The sequence below is a fragment of the Gopherus evgoodei genome, chromosome 10 (assembly GCF_007399415.2).
Source record: "Gopherus evgoodei ecotype Sinaloan lineage chromosome 10, rGopEvg1_v1.p, whole genome shotgun sequence".
NCBI lineage: Eukaryota > Metazoa > Chordata > Testudines > Testudinidae > Gopherus > Gopherus evgoodei.
In genome coordinates, this window is record NC_044331.1 from 63,271,234 (window position 1) to 63,297,673 (window position 26,440).

The 26,440-nt window shown below is 42.7% G+C and overlaps 1 protein-coding gene across 8 annotated transcripts in view; it reads right to left on the reverse strand.

Annotated features, from left to right (window-relative positions):
• The window catches only part of LOC115658723, a 196,434-nt gene that overhangs the window by 129,299 nt on the left and 40,695 nt on the right, over window positions 1-26,440 (reverse strand). For all 8 annotated transcript variants that reach the window (XM_030578103.1, XM_030578104.1, XM_030578106.1 and 5 more), the window contains exons 10-13: window positions 21,464-21,629; window positions 16,994-17,173; window positions 10,019-10,171; window positions 4,816-4,960 (exon numbers count right to left, since the gene is read on the reverse strand). In XM_030578103.1, coding sequence (XP_030433963.1) covers window positions 4,816-4,960; window positions 10,019-10,171; window positions 16,994-17,173; window positions 21,464-21,629 — 644 coding nt within the window. The remainder of the gene's footprint in view (window positions 1-4,815; window positions 4,961-10,018; window positions 10,172-16,993; window positions 17,174-21,463; window positions 21,630-26,440) is intronic.

Below are 26,440 nucleotides of genomic sequence, written 5' to 3' on the forward strand. Positions count from 1 at the left end.
CCCCCCCTCACCCCCACCCCACTCCAGCTCACCTCTGCCTCTGCTCCATCTCCTCCCCTGAGTGCACTGCCCCGTCCTGCTTCTCCCCCCTCCCTCCCAGCACTTGCGCTGCAAAACAGCTGTTTCGTGTAGCAAGCCTGAGAGGGAGGGAGGGAGGAGGTGGGGGGGATTTGGGGAGGGGTCCAATAGGTGCAGGGAGGGGCGGAGTTAGGGCAGGGACTTTGGGGGCAGGGGTGCGGATGGGGACGGGGGCATGAGCACCCACTGGAGGAAAAAAAAGTTAGCACCTGTGAATGCAGAAGGGGCTTGAAACAAGATTGCATGGGCAAACCAACACAGGCATTTCCTAAATTGTGAGTGCCTGGAGTTTGCAACACTAACATTCTTTTAATGAAGTTTTTGGCAAATAATTTCTTAAGTTGTTTTAAAAAAGCAAATGTTAAAAAAATATCATGTGGACTTATACCAGTGATTCTCAAACTTTTGTACTGGTGACCCCTTTCACATAGCAAGCCTCTGAGTGCAATCCTCCCTTATAAATTAAAATCACTTTTTTATATATTTAACACCATTATAAATGCTGGAGGCAAAGTGGGGTTTAGGCTGACAGCTCACAACCCCTCACATAATAATCTCACGACCCACTGAGGGGTCCTGACCCACAGTTTGAGAACCCCTGACTTATACTGACCCCTTTCATGGATATTCAGCACAAAGCTCGATTACTTGAGCTACAAGTTACTGGCAGCTGTAGTAGGCTGTTATCTTCCAGGTGGATCACCTGCTATATGGCACACATTTTGCCAGTGGCTTACACAAATGTTTGATAGAAAACAAGGGGATCTGGGGAATCAGGAATATTGTGTTCTATCCTGGTTCTAAAGTACAGTCTAGTTCAGAGATTGGCAACCTTTGGCACGCGACCTGCCAGGGTAAGCCCCCTGGCGGGCCAGGCTGGTTTGTTCACCTGTCGCATCTGCAAGTTCAGCCGATCAGGGCTCCCACTGGCTGACGTTTGCCATTCCAGGCCAATAGGGGCTGTGAGAAGCCGCTGCCAACGCATCCCTCGGCCCTCACTGCTTCCCGCAGACCCCATTGGCCTGGAACAGCGAACCACGGCCAGTGGGAGCCATGATCAGACGAACCTGCGGATGCAGCAAGTAAACAAACCAGCCCGGCCCGACAGGGGGTTTACCCTGGCAGGCCACATGCCAAAGGTTGCCAATCCTTGGTCTAGTTGCTACAGACAGCATAGCCAAGCATATAGGCTACGTCTACACTACAGGATAAATTCAAATTAGCTTAAACCGATTTTATAAAACAGATATTATAAAGTCGATTGTGCGCGTCCACAGTAGGCACATTAATTTGGTGGTGTGAGTCCATAGTCCGAGGCTAGCGTCTATTTCTGGAGCGGTGCACTGTGGGTAGCTACTGTAAAATAATGAGGCCAATAACTTCGATTTGCGTCCACACTAACCCTAATCCTATATAGTAATATCAATTTTAGCATTACTCCTCTCGTTTTGTAGGAGTACAGAAATCGATTTAAAGAGCCCTTTAAATCGATATAAAGAGCAGTGTAGTGTGGACAGGTGCAGCGTTAAATCAATTTAACGCTGTTAAAATTGGTTTAATAGCGTAGTGTACACCAGGCCATAGATTAGGCACATTTATTGTGGAAGGCAATTCCTGCTACTGCTGCTGCATTCTTCCTCACACCCAGAGTTCTAGTGCTGTGCCTGGAAGCACACTCCCAGTATGTGAGAGAACTCTGAGGGTATGTCTACAGTGCAATTAAAAAACCATGGCTGGCCCGTGCCAGCTGACTCGGACTAGCAGGATTCAGGCTATTTAACTGCAGTGTAGACTTCTGGGCTTGGGGACCCACCCATCTCACAGGGTCCTAGAGCCCGGACCCCAGCCTAAGTGCAGAAGTCTACACTGCAATTAAATAGCCCTGCAGCCTGAGCTTCGTGAGTCCAAGTCAGCTGGCACGGGCCAACCACAGGTGTCTAATTGCAGGGTAGACATACCCAGAGAGTCTGGACAGTATGCTTAGTGCAGATGGAATGTACAGAGATTTTTAACTCCAAGCCTCTAACAAGCTCTACTAAGCATGTGCAAATGGTGATTTTTTTCAAAATCTTAAAACTTGACCAAAACTAGAGGTATTTTCATGGGGACAGCACGAGGTCTCTTTGTCCATTGGAGCATCCCCCTTGCCACATTTCGAGTCCCTGCTTCAAAGAATGGAGGCACTAGGACGCCTCAAAAATGATTAAAAAAAAAAACAACATTGGCCACATGATCAATTATTTCCTAACCTCATTCTCGGAAATGGCAGATCCATTTCAGTGAAACAAACAAAAAAAAAGGGCAGGCTGGGACGAAGAGCAAGCACAGAAAATTCTGGAGTAAACAGTTAAAGTCTGGCAAAGTTGTAAGCAATTGAAAACAGAGATTTACAATGGAAAGTATTAGGCAACCTTCAATACAGACATCACTACCGGCTCCATTTACAGTACCACCTAAATAAACTCATGTAATGAGCAGTTTTCTCAAGGTTTACAATTCCACGTGCAATTCTGTTTCCATCATACAAGACAACTGGCAATGAAAGCTCTTTACATAAAATAAATAAATCTGAAGCTGTTATATTTTTGGAACCCAATTCTCTAACAGGAGACTGCCAATTGCTTGTTGCACTGGCTGCGGAGATGCGTTCCCATCAGGGGCAGCTCTAGGTATTTTGCCGCCCCAAGCATGGCAGTCAGGTGGCTTTCGGCGGCGCACCTGTGGGAAGTCCTCTGGTAATATGGATTCGGCGGCATGCTTGTGGCAGGTCCGCCGGCTCCATGGCTTCGGCGAGTCCACTGCCGTATTGCCGTCAAAGCCGCCAGACCGGCAGACCTCCTGCAGGCAAGCTGCCGAAGGCAGCCTGACTGCTGTCCTCATGGTGACCGGCAGGCTGCTCCACCACAGCTTGCTGCCTCAGGCATGCGCTTGGTGCACTGGTGCCTGGAGCAGCCCCTGGTTCCCATGCTCCAGCTTCACATATAGAGTTGCAGTATTTATATGATTGTTTGGGAGGGTTGTAATGCAGCTTGATTTTTCGTGTGTTTTTATTCTGAACAAGAATCCTGAAAACCAATATGTGCTTTATGCCCTGAAAAGCATCTATTACCCATGAATCTATTATATGACTAGTGTAAATTCCACATGCTCAGAAGCCCAACAGAAAAATCAAGACAGTTTCTAGATTTTAGGGTTCTTGCCTTCAGTCATTGGTGCAACCGGACAACAGCTTTCATTTCTGTGCAGATCTGGCTCATAAATCAAAAATAATACAGATTTTGTCTTTTCCAGGTTACAGAGAAGAGGATCACTATCTGTGCTGATTCTGGACAGGGTTAAAAGCACCGGATCAAATTATAATTATTCCTTGTTGATTCTAGTGAAGTTGTTTATAGAGAATCCCTCCTTCATCCCAAATCCTGGATCATTTTAAACATGTGTTGCTTTTGTATAGGAAGCTGGTGAGATTCTTCACTTCTATGTAACCCAGATGCTTATTTTCACACTAGTTGAAATGGCTTCCCCTCTGGAAAATCTACCACGTAAACAAAGGCAGTGTTTTAAACCAAGCACAATGGATTTTCTATGCAGCATCAGTTTTCAGTTCAGCATCTAATATCAGCAATCTGACTCAGGTCAGGCGGCAATCAGTCATGGATTGGGCTGGAATTACTGAAACAAGCATTATGAAGTAAAGAAAAAGACTGCAATACTGTTGCCTAGAAACTATGCATCTGGACATATTCCAAATACATAAAACAGTCAGAGAGAGATTTTTAAATAACATCCCTTCTAATCCAGCATGTTCCCCTTCCCCCACTTTTCTTCTTCTCTGGATTATTAATGTTTTGTTCTTGCTGTTTGCACCTAGTTGTTTGCCAAAGTTGTCAAACTTTAGTCTCCAGAGCATTTCCAGGTGGTCTGAAGAGCTGCTTCTGTCATAACGACGAAGCATCTCTCAGTAAGTCTTGATGCTATTTGCAGTTGAGTCCAAAACCCTTAAGGTTTCCACTGACTGTGCGATCAACTAAATTAAAATTAATACACCATCTCTGTACCCTTCAGAATTGTGTTTGTCTCTGGTGCAAATTCAACATGATTAATATACAGATGACACCAAAACTGATGCACAACAAATGCAAAGGAGGACACCACTAGAGAGCACAGTGTCCCAGAGAGAGAAGTGGAGGTGAAGCTGTAGCAATAAGAGGAGATTCAATATTAATAAATGTGTAGTACTATACCCAGTGAACAACTAATATAAAATGGGGAGAAGGGGAACATTTTAAAGGGGCACTGTGAAATACTTTGTAAACAGCTTTTATAATACCTATTACCTGAAATAATTTTCAGAAGCTTGGAAATTTGTTTATTTTTTTGCTACTTTTTTCCTTCTCCATTTAGCAAACTTTATAATTAGCCATTTGTGTTTGTAATGTAATAAAACTCAGCATGGCCTGTTGTTCCTCTCTCAGGCTCTTTGATGATGTCAGTATGTGTTCATTAAATGCTGCCAGCCGAGGGAGATCACACCGGATTTTCTTTTGTGCACCATACCAACTTGTTGACAATTAAAAGAAAAATTAAACCTCCAAATTCTAACAGTTTTAAAGTAGGTAAGGTGGAGCTCAAAAAGGTTGGTACCTCACGCATCTCTAATAGGAATCAAATAAAAAAATCAAGTCTAGAAAATAACATATTTCCTTTTTTTTAACATTTCAGTAGCTGTCTGCTGACCTTGGCTGGATGTCTCCTCCTGCAAAGTCTGTTGTACTTGATTAAACAGCTCTCCACTCGGACATTTCATTGCTATATAATATGAAGCAATTCTTATTTCTACATCATCATCTGCTGCTTGATATAAACGGACTAATACAGTACGCTTGAAAAAAAAAAGAGTTGAGGTGCATTAATTTCTTGGTACAAGCAGCTAGCTATTGCAACAAGCATTACAAGGAAAGTAAGTTGTTTTATACAATATCAACACACACATATATATATGTACAGCACAATCCTGTTCACAAAGTCCCAGGATGCTACACTATTACACAGATTGGGATGGATCGATTGAGCTATTGGGGAGCATTACTATTAACATAAATGAGTTCAGGACTGGACCCCAATACAATAATCATTAATACAGTTTCAAGTAGCAGAATTTACTAGTCCAGGACCAAATCTTCGTTTCCTTATTCAGAGCCTGATCCTGTTAACACTTCTGTGTCCGAGTAACTTTTCTTCACATGGACAGATCTTCTTCCATATCTTACAGATGGAAGGAAGTCATTTTGTACACCCAGTGTTTAGTTCATACAATGTCATTTATTCTTTTCTACTTAACAGTACTCCATATGACAATTTGTTTTTACCAATGAGAATATAGCAATGGGTGGTATAACCATATAACCCAGTTATACCCTTGAACTGTACACAAAATTTCAATAGATTTCAGTGAGCCTCTGTATTTGTCACAATGACAGGATCAGGCAGTATGTCAGCATGGGAAGTAAATCAATTAAACAAATGAGGACGAAATGCTTTGTCTTTCTTAGTATACCTCAGAGTGCGAGTTCTCTTAAGTGTGGGAGGAAATTCCAGGTCTATCTAGCAAGACATGTTATAGGCTAGTTTTGCTTCAGGAAGGCCTGGTGGGTATGGCTTTCTATTTTCTACCAAAGGCTGTATCAATCATTTACTTCTCTCTAGCCAGCTAAGAATGGGAATGTCTCAGTTATAATTAGGCTTATGCATTGCATAAAACTTCCAATACCAGAGGTTAAAAAAACACCACCACATGAGCCCCTCAGGGGCTTCACCAAGGCAAGGCAAGCCAGGCAGCTCAAGTTACCACCTTTTATCAATTCGCCAACAGTTACCACAGTGGGATGCTGAAGTTATCTAAGCACAGCGCTACAGCGATACCTGCAATATTACAATGTGGTAACTGTACTGCACTTCCATCATGTAAAAGGGACCTTTTGCCTGTGAAAAGATCACATTTGTCAAGAAAAACATCTGAAGGCTTTTTTTGCTTCTCCAGCAAGAACACAGTTCTTCTCAACCTCCCCTGCAGCAGAAAGAGTTCTGCTGCGAGATGCTTTTATATTCAGTTCTTATTTGTTTGCACACTCCAGAATTATTTCACACTGGGGCACCATTTTAGATTTTGCGGGATGGGGACAACTTTAACCATGATTCCAAGGGCTACTTAGGCACCTGAAAACTCTAAGGTTTGGCGCGTGCATATGCACGCGCATGTGTGTCAGATAATAACTTAGAAATTAGCTGATAAGGCACTGTATCCAATTCTTATATATAAAAAAAGTATTAAATAAATATTAGATCCACTCAGCTCTAATAATAACAACATGTTCTCACATCATGTATTAAGTCACTTAAGGGACACTGGTTAGGTTTAACATCTTAATGTATATTCTTTGTTACTGACTCTTGAATACAGCAATTGAAACAATTATAGAAAAATCCAGATTATTTTCTATCACTTTTTTGAAGTTCATCAAATCTGAAATAGATCATTTAACTTTGGAAACATCCTGCTAGGGCAAGGCCCCATGAGTTTATATTGTACCTGCCTGGGGCTTTAGAGGTGTAACCTCACTACAGATAACAGACTAGAAACTAACTTTAAACAGGAATGAAACAGACACTTTCAAGTCACTTTCACAGTGTTGCCAATCTCAAATGTGCAAAAACCATGAATCAGGCTCACCAAAAAGCATTAGATTGTTTTTAAAATCATGAGATTATGTAAAAATAACAGATTTGGGGTTCTTTTTATTTGCCTTCTGTTTATAGAGCCTTTAGGGTGCACTGGGGTCACATGTTTAAGCTTTCTGCACAACCACAAGGACTAGAACTTTTCTTTAAGAAATGAAGGCTGAAATAATCACATATCCAATTGATTCCAGGAGCAGTGGCTTTAAGGAAAACAATCATCATGAGACTCATGACAAAATTATGAGAGGTTTCAGAGCTGTGTTAGTCTGTATCAGCAAAAAGAACGAGGAGTACTTGTGATACCTTAGTGACTAACAAATTTATTTGGGCATAAGCTTTCGTGGGCTAAAACACACTTCATCGTATGCATGCAGTGGAAAATACAGTAGGAAGATATATATACACACAGAGAACATGAAAAAAATGGGTGTTACCATACCAACTGTAACGAGACTAATCAATTAAGGGTCACTTAATTACAGACCTAAAAGTAGCAATACTCGAACAAAAAAACTTCAAAACCAGACTCCAATGAGAAACTGCAGAATTGGAATTAATTTTCAAACTGGACACCATTAAATTAGGCTTGAATAAAGACTGGGAGTGGATGGGTCATTAAACAAAGTAAAAACTATTTCCCCATGCTATTTTTTCCCTCCCTACGGTTACTCACGCCTTCTAGTCAACTGTTGGAAATGGGCCATTCTGATTATGGCTACAAAAGTTTTTTCCTCCTCCTGCTAATAGCCCACCTTAATAGATTCATCTCGTTACAGTTGGTATGGCAACACCCATTTTTTCATGTTCTCTGTGTATATATATCTTCCTACTGTATTTTCCACTGCATGCATCCGACGAAGTGGGTTTTAGCCCACAAAAGCTTATGCCCAAATAAATTTGTTAGTCTCTAAGGTGCCACAAGTACCCCAAAATCATCAGAGTTGGCAACATGACTTTTACTTCTGTTTAAAGGCTGGTTACTTTCCAGAAGGTTCTTCAACTCAAATCACTGTAGTGTTGTGTTTCAGTTCTCACAGGAGACTATTTAATGCCAAACACCAAGAAAATTCTATATTTTAAAGTTGAGAAAAGAACTCAGACTTCTGAGGAATATCAGGGCCATGGCAGGCAGGAAAGGAAAATAAACAGGCAAGGGAGCTCTGGGCAGCTCTTCCTCTTGAAAGAAGGTTGGAGGGTCAAATCTTGTAGTATTTAATCTAGTAAAACTTCTATTGCCATCAGTTCCTCCATTCGTAAATATAAACATCACAGTGAACATTTGATAACATGTGCGGTCAATAACTATACACTTCACACTTAAATATCTGAGCTTTCTTATCCTGAGTTACACTGCTTTTATGCACTGGCTTAGGGACTGGATTTTCTGGCATATTCTCAACAGTGCTGCATCTGAGCACACAGATGATGCCCAGAGAATAATGCAAATCATGCCAATAATAGTAGACTTTATGGACTCTGTGGATGCAGTTTCTGTTCTTTGTTCTGGAATTGGCCTGAATACAGCTGAAACCCAAAGAATTTGAGGCATAAACACATCTGGTACTCATACAGCACTTTCTCATTCCTTCCTTTTCTCAAACTCAGAACAAAAAATGACTGAATAAAATGGTTTCCAATTAAAATATAAAATTATACAGCAGCCATTGCTGTACAACCCAGCATGGGGCAGAATCTGCTACCCCCTGGGAATTAAGTCATCTCCTCTCATCTGATTCTCATTCTCCATCCTTCCTGACTTGTGCTGCTTTACATGCTATCAACCACAACATTCATCCCAACCTTCTGACGCTTTGCTGGAGTCTCAGAGAACTGGCCGCCTTGACTTTGCTCCCATCTATCAGAGGCCTTTTTTTTTTTTTTTTGCAGCATGTGGGGCAGGGGGTGGAGAGACTGGTCTCATCTGCTGGATAGGGAGCTAGCCCTGAAAGACCTAGGTTCTACTCCCCCCATGGACTTCCTGTTTGACCCCAGGCCAGTGCTTTAAGGACACAATTTCTAAGGTTTTTAGGCACTTTAAGATGCAACTAGATATCTAGTGGGGTTTACAAAGCACCAACCTTCTAAGTAGGATGACCAGATATCCCGATTTTATGGGGACAGTCCCGATATTTAGGGCTTTGTCTTATATAAGTGCCAACTACCCCTCACCCCCTGTCCCAATTTTTCATCCTTGCTATCTGGTCACCTTACTTCTAAGTACATTTGAAAATCTCATAGGTGCCTAAATACCTTTGAAAATCTGGCCCTTAGTCTGCATGTGCCTCAGCGCTTCATCTGTACAATGGGGATAACAGCACTGCTCTACCTCACTGAGGGGATGGGAGGATAAATAGATTAAACATTGTGAGGTTCAGCCTCATATACTATGGTGATGGGGCCACATAAGTACCACAGGTACAATGGGAACTTCTCTATACACTGGTAGCCCTTCCCTGGGTTTGATCCCTTCTTTTCACCATGCCTCCAAATCTCCCACTTTTCTGAATGCAACCTTGGCTCAGTGTTTTACTGTACTTTTACTGAGCCCCCCACGTTCTCTCTAAAACAACCCCTCCTCTCTCTCCCCCCTCCACAGAGGGATTCCTCTTTTACAGGCTCAACTTCCATATCCCTAATTTAATCACCAGCCCTTTCTTATCTTAATCACCCTGCCTCTGTTTGTAAACAAAATACTGACTCCCTGCCCCAGGGGCACCTCTTCTCTGCAGAACTTAGCCCTCGTCTACACTGGCGGGGCGGGGGATGTTGACCTAAGATACACAATTTCAGCTATGAGAATAGCATACCTGAAGTAAACGTATCTTAGGTCAACTTACCTTGCATCCTCACAGCACGGGGTCATCTGCCGCCACTCCCCCATCGACTCCGCTTCTGCCTCTCACCACAGTGGAGTACAGGAGTTGACGGCAGAGCGATCAGGAATCGGTTTATTGTGTCTACATTAGACATGATAAATCAATCCCAGATAGATCGATCCAGTGGGTAGTGTAGACATACCCTTAGATTTCACACTAATGCTGTGCTATAGTTAAGAGCTTCACCTGGGAGCTTGCATATCTGTATGAAACATGGGAGGGGGGGCTCTCACCCTCCCTGCCCCCTAGTTGGTGACCCTGATTTCACACAGCACAGATTCCAATACAGGACCAGTAAACCATCAACCACTGAACACATCACTTACATTGGCAGTACAGGGAATGCGTCTGAAGGCCTGTATGGCAGCCAGGCGGATTTCAGTGGGATTGCTTCTCAGGGATGCGCAAGAACTCAGGATAGGTGTTAGAGATGTTGCTGCCAGCCCTGCATTTCCAATTGCTTTTAACACTAGCTGCAGCTGAAAATACAAAGCAAGGCAAAATGGGAAACAGAGGTTAGGGTTGCTAAAAACATCCCATCACCTCCACAAGATATTTTATTACTTTTATATTATCACATTTTCTTTCAAAATATTCTGCCTAAAACAGATCTCTGCTCACCATTTTATTGTCGCATAGGGAATTCTCAATAATGAACCACAAACATGAGCAGATCTGTAGAATGAACTGTGGAGAAAAATTGCTTGGACACAGGATGCAAAGGTATTATTTCAGACACTTCTGTATCATTGCTATGTTGTTCTTGCAAAATTTCAGAACAGCAAATACTGAGAGTGTCCTTGGAGATCGCCTGGAATCAATTGTTTGGCTCAGAGAAGGTGCTAGCAGAATATCTTCCTATCTGCCAGAGGATCAGGCTGGGTCACAACTCAAAAGATTTGCTGGCATAGCTACGTAAGTTCAGAATGTAAAAAATTTGCACCCCTAAATGACACTGTGCCAGCAAAAGCTAATGCAGTTGCACTGGCAAAAGAGTCCATATGCTTATATCGCGTATTTCATTCAGGGAACTAGTATAAAGTACAGTTCCACCAAGGACATGGCTACACTTGCAGATGTAGAGTGCTTTGAGTTAAATCAGCCTTCAGAGAGTGCAGTAGGGAAAGCGCTGCAGTCTGTCCACACTGACAGCTCCAAGCACACTGGCATGGCCACATTTGTGGGACTTGCAGTGGCATTGGGAGTGGTGCATTATGGGCAGCTATCCCACAGAGCAGCTCTTCCCATTCTGGTGCTGAAGCTTGTGGAAAAGGGTAGGAGGTGCGGGGCATTCTGGGTCCTGTCCCAACGCTCCGTGATGCATCAGTTCACATCCCAGCAATCACTGTGCTTCCGTCCACATTTGGTGCCATCTTCGGATGTTTTTTGTACTGCACGCTCTGTCTTCCCTTTCAGTCTGCAGGAATGGAGGCTGAACTGCTGAGGAATATGCTGACGAGTCTCACCAGCACATCACGTTTGGCAGTCGAGTTACTCCTTAAGCTCCAAGCTGACAGTGTGGACTCCGACGATATCAACTCGAGTAACGCATATGACATGAGATTGATTGTGGCATTCACGGACATGCTCACCACCATGGAATGCCACTTTTGGGCTTGGGAAACAAACACTGAGTGGTGGGATCACATAGTCCTGCAAGTCTAGGAGATGACCAGTGGCTGCAGAACTTTCGGATAAGAAAAACCGCTTCCATGGGAGGGAGCTCGCCCCCATTCTGCGGTGTAAGGAGAAGAGATTGAGAGCTGCCCAGATGGTGGAGAAGTGGATGGCTATTGCAAACTGGAAGCTGGCAGCTCCAGATAGCTACCAATCGGTCACTAACCAGTTTGAAGTGGGAAAGTCAATCACAGGAATTACGTTGATGCAAGTTTGCAGGACCATTAATCACATCCTGCTCAGAAGAACCATGACTCTGGGTAACATGCATGACATTGTGGCTGGCTTTGCACAAATGGGTTTCTGTAACTGCAGAGGGGCGATAGATGGGACCCATATTCCAATTCTGGCACCAGCCCACCTAGCCTCCGAGTACATTAATTGGAAGGGGTATTTCTCTATGGTTCTCCAGGCACTTGTGAATCACCATAGGCATTTCATTGACATTAATGGAGGCTGGCCTGGAAAGGTGCATGACACATGCATCTTTCGGAACACTGGCCTGTTCAGGAAGCTGCAAGCAGGAACTTTCTTCCTGGACCAGAAGACCACCGTAGGGGAAGTCAAAATGCCCATTGTAATCCTTGGAGACCATGCTTAACTTTTAATGCCATGGCTCATGAAATCCTACACAAGGAGCCTTGACAGCAGCAAGGAGCAGTTCAACAACAGGCTGAGCTGGTGCAGAATGACCATGGAGTGTGTTTTTCACTGTTTAAAGGGCTGCTGGTGCCCTCTTTATGGGAAGCTGGACCTGGCCGATGACAGCATCCCAGCGGTTATATCCTCGTGCTGTACCCTCCATAACATTTGTGAAGGGGAGGGTGAAAGATTCACTCAGGCATGGAACTCGGAGGTTCAAAACCTGGAGGCTGAATTTGAACAGCCAGAGAGCAGGGCTATTACAGGGGCTCAGTGCCGGGCTGCAAGGATTAGGGATGCTTTGAGGGAGCAATTTGAGGCTGAAAGCCACCAGTAACGTTTGGTGCCCTGCAGCGGTTCCAATGTTAGTAGGAATCTGTGTTTGCTATGCTGACTTGCAGTGCCTGGTGATTTCCTGGGCTAAGGTATCTTTTATTTTATGCAATAATAAAGAATGTTTTCAATGCAAAAAAATACATTTATTGAAAAGAAAATTCATGTAGTGAAAAGAAACACAACTTCTTGGGAAACAGAAAGGGGAAGGGGTGGGGAACAGTACAATCGCAGATTTGCGTATGTCCTGTTATCATACTCAGCCTTCCTGTCTGGAGTGCTGTGCAATGAGTGCTGCACTTCAGGATGGCTATAATGCATGGTGATGGGGGTTGAGTGCAGTGGTCATAGTTTCCAGGGCTGGGTGGTAAAGCTGCAGGTGCTGGAGGCAGCTGGTGGCACAAGAACCCGGATGTTGGGGAAAGTGAGTTGGAGGTGACATAGGGGCACAAGGGAAAGAGTTTTGGGACAAGGGCTGTGGGGTGGGCGGGAGACAGGCACGGTAGTGCTCTGCCTGCATGGCTACGAGCACCTGGATCAAGTCCGCTTGGAGCTCCATGATGCTTATCAGGCTATCCGTGCTTTGCTGCCGGAGTGCCGTGCTTTTGTGCCGGCGCTCCTCATTCTGCTGGAGGATGAGCACTCTCCCTTCACTCATTTTAGATTCTCGTTAAGGGACTGCTGTATTATTTCATTCTGCATATCTTCTTTGCTTCTGCATGGCCTCTTCTTGATTCTTTGCAGCCTCTCAGATAGCGATAACACAGACGGCTGAGATCACAAGGTTGCATATGTAAAGGCAAAATGCAACACTTAATAGAGACAGCATTGTTCACAACAGACAGAGCAAGGATTCCCACACACTTAAGGGCAGACACAGTCTACACAATAGCATAATTTGCCCATTGCAAAGAGAGCAGACATAACCCACGGGAGTCCCAAAATTGTGAGTAAGCACAGGGTCAAGGGGGACTGATTGTTTCATGACCATACTGTTCTCTGGGTTTCTGTGCCTTGGGGAGCGCCAACAGCTGGAGGGGTCCCCTATACTGAACATTGTCCCCACATTTTCCACAGGAGTTTATCCTAGAAGATATCTCGCTGCTGAGGGTGACCTGGGAAGCAAGGGAGGGTCTTCTACTACAATGCGGCTTCCGCCCTGGCCCATATGCAGCTTGCCTGTGTGTAGCAATGGTCCCCCCGTCCCTCACGGCACAGTGGCACAGACATGTTAGCCTGACTGGAATAAGGACCACAGAGGCTCTCCCAAGAAACCTGTGCAGGTGCATTGCCCAAGTTCTGGATGAGACCTTTGAAGAGATCACTGAGGCCAATTACCACAATGTGAGAGAACACATCAATGCCCTGTTCTGCATCTAATGAAACCCTAACCATCCTCACTCCAAGAGCCCGCACTGAATACTTCCTTCCCAAAATAAAAGCCACTTTCTGTGCACCTCTTCTGGTGTTTGTCCTTCTCCAAGCACCAGCCGCCACGACTGGCTACCTTCCTCCTGGCTTGAGAACTGCTCCTGGCTACGTGCATCTAGGGATACCAAGGTGTCTTGCTCCTCCTCAGCACCCTCACTCCCGCTTTCCTCCTCCTCCTCCTGCCTTGTTGAACAGGGCTCTGAAGTGTCCATGGTGGTATTCAGAGTGGAGGTGGGGTCGCCCACAAGTATCACATCCAGCTCTTTGTAGAAACGGCAGGTCACAAGGGCAGCACTGGAGCGGCAGTTTGCCTCACGGGCTTTGCGGTAGGCATTCCGCAGCTCCTCACTTTAACCCTGCACTGCAGTGCGTCCTGGTCACGGCCCCTTTCCATCATGTCCCTTGATATCTGCCTGAAGGTATAATTCCTATGGCTGGAGCGCAGCTGGAACTGGACAGCTTCCTCCCCCCAAAACACTGATGAGGTCCAGCACCTCGCCATTGCTCCATACTGGGGATCCCCTGGAGGCATGGTCACCTGGAAAGATTTGCTGAGAGCACTCCACACCTTGCTGAGCAAACAGGAAGGGGATTTTCAAAATTCCCAGAGAATTTAAAGGGCAGGTCTGAAGGTTGGTCACCTGAAGGCAGAGCAGTAGACTTCAAAATGATGACCAGAGTGGCTAGAACAGGTATTGTGGGACACTTCTGGAGGCCGATCAGAGTGCATTAACAGACCAGGGTGTCCACACTGGTGCTGTGGCGCTCCAGCGGGGGCACACCAAACGTTATTCCACTCGCCGAGGTGGATTACCAGAAGCACTCTAGCCACGGAGTCCGGGCGCTCTATGTGCCTTGCCAGTGTGGCTGCATCGTGAGTTAGAGCACACGAGGCTGCTTTAATGCATACTTGCAAGAGTAGCCATGCCCTTAAAGGGTTTGCCACTATAGGTCAATTGGCAAACCCTTCCAGGTGTAGACAAGAGCGTACATACCCATAGTTTGCTCTTCTATAAACAATATAACACTTTTTAAATGAAATTTAGTTTGGAACTGTGACGCTGCAAAAGAATCCAAAAGATACAGTGCATATTAATTTTAATGTGAAGGCATAGACAATAGAACAAGTGGGGGGAGGGAGACAATTGTCAGATATATGAAAGCTATGTCTCAGTTTGATTATCTATCGATCAAAATGCTACAGAGTAAAATGCTTAGTGGTAAAGGTTTGGGGTTCTGAATGCCGTGGTTGATTAAGTCATTTACCACAATGTTACATGGTCATTTCCTATACTAAGTATAGAGGAAACCGGAGGAATTTCAGAAACCAATGGACATAGTAACTGTTGGAAAATTACGACTTTTCAATAGCAAGCTCTATCCCTACACTCCCTATACCCATAAGTTCAACTCCTCATAGGCTGACCCACCTTGCCTTTTTCTTAGCTAAACTGTGGTGTATATAGACATACACTGGTGTAGTTCAGGAGTAACTGCAGACTTAAAATGTGTCAGAAACTGCTGTAACTGTGTGAACTAAAGGAGACTCAGATCCTATTTAATGTAGGATGCTTATGATGAGGCTTGAGACATGATAATCTTTCAACCATGCATGGATATTAAAGATGACATGGCCATTTTAGTAGAACTGTCCTATGCCAAAAATATCCTCTTCCCCGCACCCATTGCACCATATTATTGCTCAGCTGGTGCCTGGCCTGCCCTTCCTGAGGTGACTGCATTTCAGTGGGTCTCAAAAATCAAGCCACTTTTATTTAGGTGCCTTGCTTTGTGTTTGAACATCTTCGCCAGATTCTGTACAGTCCTTTGAGATGCTTGAGGACTGTAAATGTAAATTATTATTTTCATGACAAGCTCATGCATGTAACATTAAGGAAAAAGCCCTTCTGTTATTTGAATGGCCTTTTAAAAGGAACCCAGCTTTAGTCAGAAATGCATGTTGAAGAGATTAAGAGGAGTCTGGCTTACTCTCAGGAAATAGTTCCTAATGGCGAGAGCTATTAGACTGTGGAAAAGTCCCCCAAGGGAAATGGTGGAAGCCCTATTGTCCGAATTATTTAAAACCAGACTAAGCACAGCACTAGAAGATACACAGTAGGGAGCAATTCTGCCCCTCCCTAGGAAAATGGACTCTATAACCTCATACAACAGATTTTTCCTGCCTGTCTTTTCATCTGCCTTCTACGATTCTATTGCCCACAGCAGGAGTCAAAAAAGTTCAGGAATGAAAATTTTATCTGAAAAGCTCAATTGAAAGTTCCATAAAATAAAACCTGGTGTTTAAATAACTGCTGTAACAGAACTGAGAGTGACAGATTGCTCAGATGATATGAAAAAAATAACTAAAATCAAGTGTTCTTTGTACATTGGGACCTTAAATTCTGGAAGGTGCAAAATACCTTGGCTAGCATAGCAGTTGGGGGTCCTGCTACACTTACTATCTGGTGCACTGTCACTGTGGTCTCTAAGAGTGAGAAAGAAGGAGCCAACTGCTTAGGAGGATAGTGAATCAGAAGGAAGATATTTCTTTAAAGGTGAAGTTCAGTTAAAATGAAGAATCCAGAAATATGGACTGAATTGCTCCCAGTCCAACAGAGAAATCACATGCAATCAACTAACAATATCATTTCCCCTTTCCTTGGCAGGTCCTTCAACATCATGCCAGTCAACTCCAGTAATGCTGTGACTCTCCAAAGTGCATCATCCTACGATGTCACAGTTACCACTAACTTCATGAAGCCAATCAAAAGAAGGGAGAGGTAAATTATTTCTCGTGTTATCTGTAGTTTTTAAAAGGTTCTTCATTTTATATCCAACAGCTTTTAAAATAATATGTTACAAATAAAATTTTAAAATCTGTAGAAAGGATTTTAAAAGATCCCACACACTTGTGCCTTTTAGACAATTTTCTAAAAGGTTTTTTTGTCTGAATACCCCGAATATCCATGAAAGCAACTCTTTTCCATCCAACAAGTCTCTTTTGGCCATATGTACTACCAAAGACTATAGCTGAAATGAGTAAAAGAACATTTGCTTGTAGATTCAAAGGTATCCATATTTTCACTCCAGACTCCATTGCATGTCATTTTCATCATACAGGTTCTTATTTTGATTGTGTCTAAAGGGAGAAAAAGGGAGGGATGGCTGTTTGAAACTTGTCTTTGGGGTTACTCCACTCTTGTCTAAATGACTGTTACCTGGCTGAGTCCTGATTCTTGCAAGGTACAGTTTCCTCCCAAGTATCCTTCCAGAATACTTGTCACCATCTGTACTGCAGGCAGAAGGTCACAGGCGCTGTTCGCTGAACAAAAGTGATGCACCAAAGCAGTTATTCCTAGGAAGACACTCTGACTTGCTCCTGGTGACTGCAGCAAAGGCTGTAAATCAAGACAAGAATGACAGGCTGCTTAAAAACTCTACGCCTCCTATTTATTATAATACCCCAAGCACTCTGACAGCATGTACAACTTCACAGAGATTTTTACAAGCATTAATTAATTCATTCTTATACACTCTTATGAAGCCACAGAAAATACCCCTCACTTTCAAATACTGACTATTGTGTCTTTGAAAGGTTTTAATAAAAAACATGCTGGGGAGACTCAGAGGAAAACCCCAGATAATATGGAGAAAAATCTATCACTCTCATATGTTTAAGTGAAGACTGAATTAGTATGATCCTTGAGAGGACTCCAGGCCCTTCTATAAAGTGAAATGCATTCCAAGACACTCCCGGTGCTTAGAACACTCACATTGTTTATGTTGCAAAATAGACTGCTTGTCCCCATAGCGATGGGCTCTCCAAGTCAAGATTAAGCTGTAGCAAATAGAAGCTTTTGATGCAAAGGTGCTATACAGTGCATGGAGGAGATTAATACAAGTGGCCATTGTCCAGCACTCTCAACACGGCTGTGCTTTAAATTAAGGATACCAGTGCAGTGAGAACCTAATTTAGATTGGCTATAACATTATCACCTACACTTTTATTGAGGTGTAGCAATAGTGCGGTATTTCATAATGAGTCAAATTTTATATTAAGGTTCCACTGATAAATAGCTTATAAAAGACAATAAATGACTATAACAATTTATTAACCATTTATTAGTTTGTTATTGTGTCCAACAGGTTGTTTATAACTAGCAGCACCTACCACAACTGGGGTTCTGGTCTAGGACTAGGACTAGAATACAAAAAATAAACAAACAACCTGAAACACATGTTCATGTATTACAGATGGTTATATAAGCACATGCTAATTATGTCTGTAATATGCTTACAACACCTATAAATCATTTATTAGCCTTTTATACAAGGAACCTAAATATAAAGTGTGACCCATATATCTTACAGGGCTTTATCCTGCAAACCACTATTCTAGTAATTCTATTGAATTCAATGGGACCAGGACTAATTGAGGCCAAAATGATTGCAAGATTAGGCCTATGGTTATTCACAGTTTGCATCTGTTGTGGCTTGTTTTCTTTTTACACCCCACCCCCCGCAAAATTTTCTCTTCCTGCCACTTTGGCAGCTGCTGTTTGTTTTCTAGATGCAGACAGCTCTATAGGAGAGACACATACCATAAGCTCTCTTGGGTAAACCCTACTTTTGTTCTTTCTTGTAAAAGCAGTTGTTATAAATAAATATGATAAATAAATGGTTGCTGTTTGTATATACAAAACCGTAACAGAGCCCCTAGATGTGAATACATATAGGTTAATGCTTGACAGAATGGTCTGTTATTTTTCTCCTAGAAAACAACTGGAGTTTGCAGTCAGCACAGACGATTTTAAAAAGTGCCCTCTAGTAGCAGGTCTCTGTTGCACTCACTGGCAATCAAGCAGTTTCTGATTGTTCTTTATGTAATAAGAGATCAGCCAAGAACTTTTCAAACCTCTCCCAATTTAGCTTTCTAAATAGAAAGTTAAAAGTAGCAACATTGCAAACCCAGATCCACCCAGCAGACTGAGAGCAGCTGTAAGACTCCTGGGAGGAAAGGAGAGAAAGAGCAGCTGGAAAGGGTGGACAGAGGAAGAAGAAATGGAACAGGAAAAGCATCTGGAGGGAGAAGCGGGGGGAGAAGGGCCAGAGGAAGCAAAAGACAGAAAAAAAACTGTAGCTGAGGGAGGGAGGGAGACTTTGCACAGAAAGTTATAGTCCTAGCATTCTAACGACACAAACAAGTTCAGCCTCATCTCCTTATGAGGTCAGTGTGTAATGAATTTCTGTGCATCTATCAGAGCTTTTCATTTTGTGCACATCAGCCAATATTTTAACATACCATACAATAAATTTCAATGTGAGCACTTGCATGAGTAAAGAGACACACATGTTTTCAGGAACAGAGCCCATGTGTATACATGGGAACCTACTCTGAACAGTTTGCATTCCATAATCATTAGCAGATTCTTTCCCACTAGACAAACTTGCCATGAATTGTAAACATTTCTCAACTACATGCATTTTGGAGAAGAGGAGCACTGGAAGCTAAGTGGGTCCAAGGCAAAACTATGTTTCTATTTGTCCCATAAAGCTGTAGTCAAACCCCATATTTCCATACACCATGAAGTAAACATGGTTCTGTTGAAAATCCCATAATTTAAGTGATGACCCAGAAGACTAAATGAGCTGGATATGAATTATCTCAAGAAGGAATTCTGGAAAGCCTTCAAAGTTCTGGCAGCCATCGCTTTATTATCGTGGCCTGTAATTGTTTGATAGGAAACAGCAAGTTGTGAGAAGGATTCTTCAGGAGTATGACCAGTCAGTGGGCCCTTTGTTGCCAAGCCAAATATCCCCATGCAGTTATTTTACTCTGTTTAAAAATAATTTGCAATTGCTGACTTTCCCTCAAACTGATCGCAGGCTTTTCAAACACAGTAAGCTACAGAAGTAGCCATTAAGCTATCCCCACCTGAAACGGAACAGGACAACCTCAGGAACAATGTACCAGGTCCAAGTTCTCATGCACTGGGCACAGATAAATCAGAAAGTCACAATCCCCCTGCATAAACCCAGCAAGAAGATTCTGCTGTAAGTCAGGGCCATTGCCTCCTGAACCATTAAGTTTCCTCACACCATTAAAGGCAAGAAATAGAATTTCCTTCCTTCCTCCCTTCAATGGCTATGAGATACAACACACACACACACGGAGCCAGTTTCCAGGGTACCCCAATGACAAGCAACCTATAATTTCTACTCTTTGGTCTGATGCTGGCTGTGGACAGAAGGATCTGTGCAAGCTTTTCCTGTCTGCCTCCACATGCTCCATTTGGCCTTGATGTTGCTTTCTCCACCAGAGTATTTGGGATTCATTATAGCTGAAAACTGGAATAAGTCCCATGGGACTTTTGTGTCCTGACTAAATGAGTCAGGAAAAAATGTCAACGGGCAAGAAATACTAAGGGTATAACATGTCCCATTGCTTCCCTTCCTATGCCTAGTCCCCTGTTCACTGCAGGGCTGTGGAAGAATGGCCATTTTTTCATAGATAAGTTTGGGACATTTTGTACCTTGGTCAGAATTTGGTCTACTATTTATTTTATCCATCAGTCTTATTATTACCTTGTTTTCCAATCACTAAAAAAACCAAATCACAAGTAATGCTGCTGAGGCAGTGGAAACTAAGTGAGAATTGCCCAGTATGCTGCAATAGCTCTCTCTCCTTTTTACAAACTCCCACCCACCTCTATTCATGATCCCAGAGTAGAAATATTACAAGACAGGTTGCTCATTCCACTCTGCACAGATGTAGGAAGTACTTGGAATCTTGCAAATACATTGCCAGTTTGCTCAGTTTTTAGCTCAGTCCTGAGCTCAATTTTGCATACCCAAGAAATTTGGTTACTTCTTCAGAGAAGCACAAAAACAGAACCAAATCTTTTGAGGCCCTCCCGTCACTAAAAAAAAGCCCATTTACAGTAGTTTCCATAATAGCGTCCTGCAGAAAGTGAAGCCCAAAGAAGAGGGCACTGTGCAAATGTAAAAACCATAGACCAGTAGAGCCCTTTAAGGCGTATGTATAATTCCCTGTATCCTTTCCTCCAAATCTTGGAAAATGATACATGAAAGGCGATGAATGCCATTCTGAGCTGAAATGCATGGTGTACATCATAATCCACATACGGACTGTATTACATGTTACCTTAGGGGAAAACCACACTGTGAAAATGTGAATACTCAGCACATATAATCAACTAACAAGTCAAAATCTGAAAAGCAGCTGTAGGCCTGGAACGTCTGCAGGCGTTAATTATAATACTCCTGAAAAGTTGCTGAATTGACAGCATTGGAGAATGAAGCCTTCTATCCAAAAAACAGGGACAGCAGAATCTGCAATAGTATCAGCTTCCTCACACTGTCCTGCCTTTGAACCTCTACCTTGACCTTCAGAGAGCACCCTCTAGGGGCCATTTGAGTCTCTTCCCTTCTATCTCTACTCTGGCGGTTTAAATTAAACCCCAGTAACTAAAGGCCGTTTGCACCCTCTGTTGGAGTCTTACATGAAATGAACTGGTAGTTTCGGTCCACTCCCAGAACACATTACTAAAATCACCTCCAGAAGCAGAGTTTCATGTAAATCTGAGTGTGAGTGAGACTAATAGTCTAAATGCCAAGACTAGGAACCAGTTGGTTTTAATGATAAAATGAAAAACCAGTCTGCTTACAGCAAGAGAGTCAACCATGCCTGTGGTGGGCTCAGGAATGAATGACAACGACCAAAGGAAAGATTCCATTTTGTCATCCTCCACTTCTTTTGCAACAATAATTTCTTTCATCAGTACAACACAGGTCTCTGTAGCACACGACGGGAGAGCATCTACTAGTGGCTGCCTGAAACACAAGAGAAAAACGTCAAAACCTACATGAACTGAAGTACCTAAGAGTCAAAGAATATTTGTCTTCTGTCTTCCTGAGACTGAGGTTGCTTCAATGGAAGTAAAAGCCCACTAAAAAACTAAGTGGCATATCCTGACCCTACAAAAGTCACTGGGAGGTTTGGCATCTATTTCAGTGGGTGCAGCACTGGACCTTCTAGGCCAAGATTTTCAAATGTGACTAGTGAATCTGGGCATCCCAAGTTTTTGTGTCTCCTCAAGGGACTTGATTTTCAAGAAAAGACTCAGCGTCCCTCTCTCAAAAATAGATCCTTCTAAGACACTGGTTCTCAAACTTTTGTACTGGTGACCCTTTTCACATAGCAAGCCTCTGAGTGCGACCGCCCAATAAGTTAAAAATACTTTTTTATATATTTAACGCCATAATAAATGCTGGAGGCAGAGCAGGGTTTGGGGTGGAGGCTGACAGCTCGCGACCACCCATGTAATAACCTCATGACCTCCTGAGGGGTCCCGGCCCCCAGTTTGAGAACCTCTGCTCTAAGATGTCTCAAATTGGGCACCTAAAGACTGAAATGTCATAAATCTTAGTCATTTAAATCTGCAGTTCAGAATTACGTCACTTGGGAAAACTGAAAAAAAGCATTTATATAGCAGAAGAAGAATGTCCACACAGGGAGCTATACTGGTGTAGCTATACTGGTATAATTGGTAAGACTTTCCCATGTAGATAAAGCCTTAGACTACTATGGGAAGATGACGATCTGCAGTTGTGATTTTTCTCTGAAGACTAATGTAGCTATTTGTCAGCATGAGAGAAATTAAGTAATTTAGGGTTTTTATTATAACTAATATAGAGTTAATGTCAATTTTTCATGTTTGTGTCAAGTGAAGCATGAACCATTGTTATAAATCCAGAGCAGCTCTAGATAATATTTTGGCCTGAAAACACATTAAATGCCTGTTTCTCTGCTTGCAGTTCTCAATATATTTACTTGTATTTGCTAGGAAAGCCCACATTGTTGAAAGGAGGAAAAAAACCAAGATTATAGGCCTGACCCCACTCTTACTGAAGTTGAGGGACAAACTAATTGACCACAATAGTGTAGAACTAACTAAGCCTTATCAGGTTTCAGAGTAGCAGCCGTGTTAGTCTGTATCAACAAAAAGAATGGGAGTACGTGTGGCATCTTAGAGACAAACAAATTTATTTCAGCATGAGCTTTCGTGAGCTACAGCTCACTTCCTTGGATGCATAGAATGGAACACACAAACAGGAGATATTTATACATACAGAGAACCTGAAAAGGTGGAAGTATGCATACCAACAGGAAGAGTCTAATCAATTGAGATGAGCTATCATCAGCAGGAGAAAAAAAACCTTTTGAAGTGATAATTAAGATGACCCATAGAAGGTGTGAGGAGAACTTAACATAGGGAAATAGATTCAATTAGTGGGTGAGGACAAAGCCTGGTGGTTGAACTTTGTGACTTTGACAGAGCCAGAAGAGTACCCAGAAGTCACTACTACAGGACAGGCCCAACAAAGAAAATAACAGAACGCCACTAGCCATCACCTACATCCTCCAACTAAAACCTCTCCAGTACATCAAAGATCTACAACCTATCCTGAAAGATGATCCCTCACTCTCACAGATCTTGGGAGACAGGCCAGTCCTCGCTTATAGACAGCCTGCCAACCGGAAGCAAATACTCACCAGCAACCACAGACCATACAACATAAACACTAACCCAGGAACCTATCCTTGTAACAAAGTCCAATGCCAGCTCTGTCCACATATCTATTCAAGTGACACCATCACAGGACCTAATCACATCAGCCACGTCATAAGGGGCTCGTTCACCTGCACATCTACCAACGTGATATATGCCATCATGTGCCAGCAATGCCCCTCTGCCATGTACATTGGCCAAACCGGACAGTCTTTACGCAAAAGAATAAATGGACACAAATCTGACATCAGGAAACATAACATTCAAAAAGCAGTGGGAGAACACTTCAACCTCTCTAACCACTTAGTGACAGACTTGAAGGTGGCAATTTTGTAGCAAAAAAACTTCAAAACCAGACTACAAAGAGAGACTGCTGAACTCGAATTAATATGCAAATTAGATACAATTAACTCGGGCTTAAACAGACTGGGAATGGTTGGGTCATTACACTAATTGAATCTATTTCCCTATGTTAAGTTCTCCTCACACCTTCTATGGTTTTATCACTTCAAAGGTTTTTTTTCTCCTGATGTTAGCTCATCTCAGTTGATTAGACTCTTCCTGTTGGTATGCGTACTTCCACCTTTTCATGTTCTCTGTATGTATAAATATCTCCTGCTTGTGTGTTCCATTCTATGCATCCAAAGAAGTGAGCTGTAGCTCACGAAAGCTCATGCTGAAATAAATTTGTTAGTCTCTAAGGTGCCACAAATACTTCTGTTCTTTAAGCCTTATCAAAGATCCAAACCCTCAGATCTGAACCAGCCCCAATATCAGAGATGTTTGGATCTTGATCTAAATGTTCTGAGTGAGGCCCAACTCTAGATTATATCAAAGAAATAATTTCCATCTAAAAGTTTCTTCAACCAAAACTGGGAAAGCATTTTCAACCACATTTTTGTGGACATTAGTTGAGGGTGTTTTTTAGTCAGCTTTGGAAAGGCTAGAAAGGGATTTTTGACCTTCCGTGCATGCAGTCAGCATTGTTGGTGAAAGAACATTCCATTAGGAAGGATATAATTTTAGTGTTAGGTAAACTGGTTTGGATCAGTTAAGAACAGACGAAAATTTTTGCAAAAAAGAATCCAAAAGTTCTGTTCACTTTTAAAATTACTTTTCTTTTTCACCTTCCTCTGCTATTCTCCTGGTATTTCTGATAGGACTGAAAGGAGGAAATGGCAGAAATCTCATAAGAAAACCTTTTAATAAGGTCTCCTCCAGACCAATTTTGCAGCCTCAAAAGGTTTGATCATGTTGGGTTAAGCATCTGTTTTGTACTTACCTTGAACTAGACCAAACCTCAGAACTTTTTAATGTGCCCACAACAATAATAATTTGACAATGTCCAGGTATTCCTGATTTCACTAAGGTAGGATTCTCCTTGCCCTGATTCCAACCAACATGTATGAATAATTTCCAGATTGTTTGGTTTATACTAACTGAGGAGGCATAACTGGACAAGACACATAAAAATTGAAACAAAAACAATTTGCTTGGTCATGCAAAAATGTCAAGACTGAGCCAATGTTTCAAAAGCACAACACACACAGAGAACTGAACAAAAATAGCTGGACTCCCAGTGCCTAGGGAAATCCTCATACACACACAGAAATATCCCATTCTCCACTCCTCCAGTCATGTTTCCTGCACAATTGACACTGTTAATCTGGAAAAAAACTGTAGATGAATGTAAAACAAATTGAACGCATAATCTTTGGTGAACATCAATCAAGATTTGTTTCTCCAATGAAGCACATCAGGAGCAGCTGCCACTTTTAATTCATTCGACATTGGAAAGTTCATAATGTTCCCAGTGGGATTTTCCCTACCGGGATTTTCCATATTTTACCATTATGGCAGGTGCCTAACAACATAAATCTTGATTTACATCGGATGGTGGAAGCATGACCTGAGCTTCCTGTTGGTTTTGTTCCTGGAATGGCTGGAAAATTCTCTTCACGAGGAAGCGGACAGAGAAGGCAACACTGGACACTGTGCTGGATCAATGACCAGCACTAACAGGGTGTTTCTAGAGGAAAAGGCTTTACACTGATACCATTAACAGTGGCCACTTTATTATCAGCACTAGCATTCAATACCAAAACACAAAATTGGGAATTGTAGAATATACACATAAAACACCCTTGAAACAGAAATTCTCTTCTATGTGTTCCCTCTTCCCATCCTGTTTGTACTGTTTTCAATGGACTCATTTAGTGTATTTAATTCATTTGTATAACCCATTCTCTAGAGACCTCTGGGCCAAATTCTTCCCTTCGTTTACATTCATACAGCTGTGCTGACTTTGACTCTGTGGGCCTGAGTCTCTTTTAACCTCCGCTGGTATAAGTCAGAATCAAGGCCATTAGAGGCAGTGGAGTTACATCAGTTTAATACTGATCAAGTTTGCAGATGACACAAAAATTAGAGGAGTGATAAATAATAAAGAGGTCAGAGGTCACTGATTCAGAGTGAACTGGATCACTTGGTAACCTGGGTGCAAGCAAACAATATGTGTTTTAATACAGCTAAGTGTAAATGTATTCATCTAGGAACAAAGAATGGATGCCACACTTACAGGATGGGGGATGGTCCAGATAATGTTCTTCCCTTCCTTTGCCCACCCCTTCCTCTGAGCAAGAGGAGAGCCAGAAACTGGATTATGACCCATCAGTTTGTCCCTGGTCTGATCCTGGGGCCATGTGTCTATGTGCTCCCCCTTCTCAGGAGCAACAGGGTCCTAAATCAGGATCGGTGTAGACTGTTGAAGATGAGGTAAGTAATCAGCCCATTCACATAGGCCGAAGTTGTTCACACTTTAAGCACAATCAGGTGCACTGCCTGCTGTCACTAAAACCTGTGTGGAAATCCTTGGGGGGAAGCAGTGATTCTGAAGAAGATTTGCAGATTGAGGTGGATAATCAGCTGAATGCAAGACCCCAGTATGATGCTGTGACTACAAGGGCTAATGTGATCCTGGGATGCATAACAAGGGAATCTTGAGTAGGAGTAGAGAGATTATTTGACACTGATGCAAAATGCTGCTGAAATACTATGTCCAGTTCTGGTGTC